Below are 3171 nucleotides of genomic sequence, written 5' to 3' on the forward strand. Positions count from 1 at the left end.
TTCAATTGACTCATGATTTCAACTATGAAAGTATAAATTAACATAGTAAATATAAAAATCAACAATTCTATTTAATGGCTTACCGATATAAGAACGAAATAGTAAACATCGAATGCAGAATCCCAAATTGATAAGAATTGATAAAACCAAAATCGACAGTATAGTAAATAATACTTCCGGTTTTCTCATATAAGATGCTATCAAGAAAAAAACAACAACACTGACTGTATTTTGATTAAATGAAACATAATTAGTATGATATTCAATGAAATTCATTCCATTTTTTGATCTTCCGTTAACAGACGATGTCATGAGCTACTTTCATGAACAATCCTTCCACTATCGAAATATAAACGAAGCGCTCATCAAATTAGACGCTTCACTAAAAAAACTCTCCTAATGTTGGAATCCAAACATCCACAAATATCACTCTTAATAGATTCTCAGTCTCGATGTTCGAAATAGATAATATGCGACGATATGATTAGCGTGGTGTGAACTGCAAATGGGTAATATAATCAAAAAATCGCTGTATTTATTGATCCGAATGTAGACTCTGGATTAGGTATTTGAAACGACGCTTCGATTAGTCAAAGGGAATGAAACCCAAGTCAGGAAGATGGGTTAAATAAAAAAAAAGCTTCATCCTTAAAAATTTTATCTCCGTAAACTGGATATCATTCTTGTTTTCTCATTGATTTTAAATTAACTTTGTACAGTTTGTGTGATACTCAGTATAAACGAACTAGTGTTTAAGGCATCACAATCGATTGATATCAGGAATCACCTATAGTTTTATAATCAATCTTACATGGTAGGCAAATTTGTATCGAACAACCGAATATAAATAACAGAAAGGATCTCTGAACTTTCTTTACAAATTTTATAAATAACAAGAATTTAAAAATAGTAATTTTGAGTAATCTGTTGTAGACCGTTAAAAGACTTTAATCAACTCAACACAACATTGACAATTTTGAAAGAGTGAATTTAATGTAACAATATTTTTAGATGTAAAATTTGAAAAGTGTTTTTTTACTTTATTTAACTATATCAAAATCATTCCTGTCATTATATTGAACATCAAACAAAAATGTTACTAAGTTGATGTACATGTAAAAATTGAAATATAATTTTCACCAAGAACTCAAATTAATATGAATCATCAATTGGAACCATGGAATAATAGAAATTTGTGTTGTTCTTATTTTTCAGGGAGTAAAATCTTATGTACATACTATTGTAGATATCCATTTTATTCTATTTGAATTATGCTGATAAACTATGTGAATTTTAAAGTCCTTTCCTTTCGTATGCTTTTAAACTACTTTTTTGTAAACCATTGACGCTGAGCATACTTTTATTGATTCTCTATTCTTGTCTACGTAATATTCGCTTTCTATGCAATATTGTAGTTTTTGTCTTTCAGGGCCATTACTTGAGTACATATATGGCTGTTTTATAATCATATCTTCGTAATTCACAATGCAGTTAAAATTATCATACAAATCATCATGGAGATTTTCAGTGTTGAAAAACTTCCATTCACTATATACTAGCAGATATACTAGAATCTATTCAAGCCTTGTGTCACTGAGATGGAAATTAAGCAAATACACTTGATTACATTACAGAGTGACTTTAGTCAGACAGTCATTTGAAACTTGATTGTCTCGGATGATCGTAGATGGTCTTAGATGTTCCTTCCCATAGTGAAACTCCTCAGGAGCGTATATCTACGATGTCACTGAACTCAAACCCAAAGACCTCAGGTCTGACATCGAGTGATCTAAATTTAGACTAAGGAGACAGCATTTAATTGTTGATATGTCTAACTTCAGTTAGCTAGCGGTATTGTACAACCATCTTTCAATGCTATCGATAGGTTAGTTGTTTAAATTTCCGGCAGCAAATTTTTGAATGACAGGCGCTCTATCTTTCTAGTAACTCTTTTGTTAAATATATTTGTGCTACTCAATAAGAACTATTATCGTAGTAAGACAGAACCAATGTTAATCGTATTGTATTGGATACTGATAGATTTTTTCATGTTAATAGATCCAAACAACCATATTTGGTAGGTAGATGCTTTTTTAATGAAAACTATATTTGCATGGTAAAGATGAATTAGTGGCCTATAGGTACTGGATGACGCGAATCGTTTGATAAATACTAAACTTTAAATAGTTAGGTTAGTTCCTCAATACAGAATACACAGAAAACTCTGGTGAAGGTCATCCTTTTCACGATTATTAAGGATTATGTTTTTTTATCACTTACTTATTTACATACGCCTGTCACCCCTCATGGAAGATCATAGGCCGCCCACCAGCATTCTCCATCCAATACTGTACTGGGCAATCCCTTCCAGTTCTTTCAAGTTGCTATTCATCCTTTTATTGTCTGCCTTCAATTCCCGACACTGTGTTCTTTGGTCCGCCTCTTTTCCGTTTCCTTTCAGGATTCCGAGTTATGGCTTACGTCGTGATGCAGTTTGTTGACTTCTGTAATGTATGTCCTATCCACCTTCAATGTTTTTCCCTAATTTCCTCTTCACCTGGAAGCTAGTTATTTCTCTCCCACAGCAGACTCTTGCTGATAGTATCCAGTCAACGGACATTGAGTATCCTGATTAGACAATTGTTTGTAAATGATTTTACCTTTTTGATGATGGTTGTCGTAGCTTTTCAAGTCTCAGCTCCGTATAGTAGGACTGTCTTGATGTTGGCTTGCAGATAGTTGTTTTGAATTCCATATGTTCTTCAATTGTAGGAATGCTGCTCCTGCTTTATCAATCCTTGCCTTTACATCTGTATCAGATCCTCCACGTTCATCGGTGATGCTGTCCAGGTACGTGAAAGTTTCCATTTCTTCCAGGGCTCCTCTACCAAGTGTGACTGGGTTAGTGTTGTATTTGAGGATCTTGCTGTTTCCTTTGTGTATGTTGGCGCCTACTGCTGTAGAGGTTGCTGCTACACTGACCTGCATTTGTTGAAGTGTGTGGGATAAAAAAGCAAGGTGATTTGAGAAGTCCAAATCGTCTAGTTGATTCCGAGCTATCTATTGTATTCCATGCTTCCCCTCAGATGTGAAGATCTTTATAATCCAGTCTACCACTAGAAATAAAAGGAAGGGAGAGCGTAAGCAGCCTCGTCTTATACTGGTTCTCAC

The 3171-nt window shown here is 34.0% G+C and overlaps 1 protein-coding gene across 1 annotated transcript; it reads right to left on the minus strand.

Annotated features, from left to right (window-relative positions):
- Positions 1–18: 18 nt before the first annotated feature.
- Smp_159390 (hypothetical protein) lies at positions 19–189 on the minus strand (the record flags this gene model as incomplete). The annotated part of the gene is made up of 1 exon (XM_018791094.1): positions 19–189. One exon carries the CDS (start codon positions 187–189, stop codon positions 19–21), a length of 171 nt encoding a protein of 56 aa, XP_018645711.1.
- Between the last annotated feature and the right edge of the window lie 2982 nt (positions 190–3171).

The sequence above is a fragment of the Schistosoma mansoni genome (assembly GCF_000237925.1).
Source record: "Schistosoma mansoni, WGS project CABG00000000 data, chromosome 5 unplaced supercontig 0195, strain Puerto Rico, whole genome shotgun sequence".
Lineage (NCBI taxonomy): Eukaryota > Metazoa > Platyhelminthes > Trematoda > Strigeidida > Schistosomatidae > Schistosoma > Schistosoma mansoni.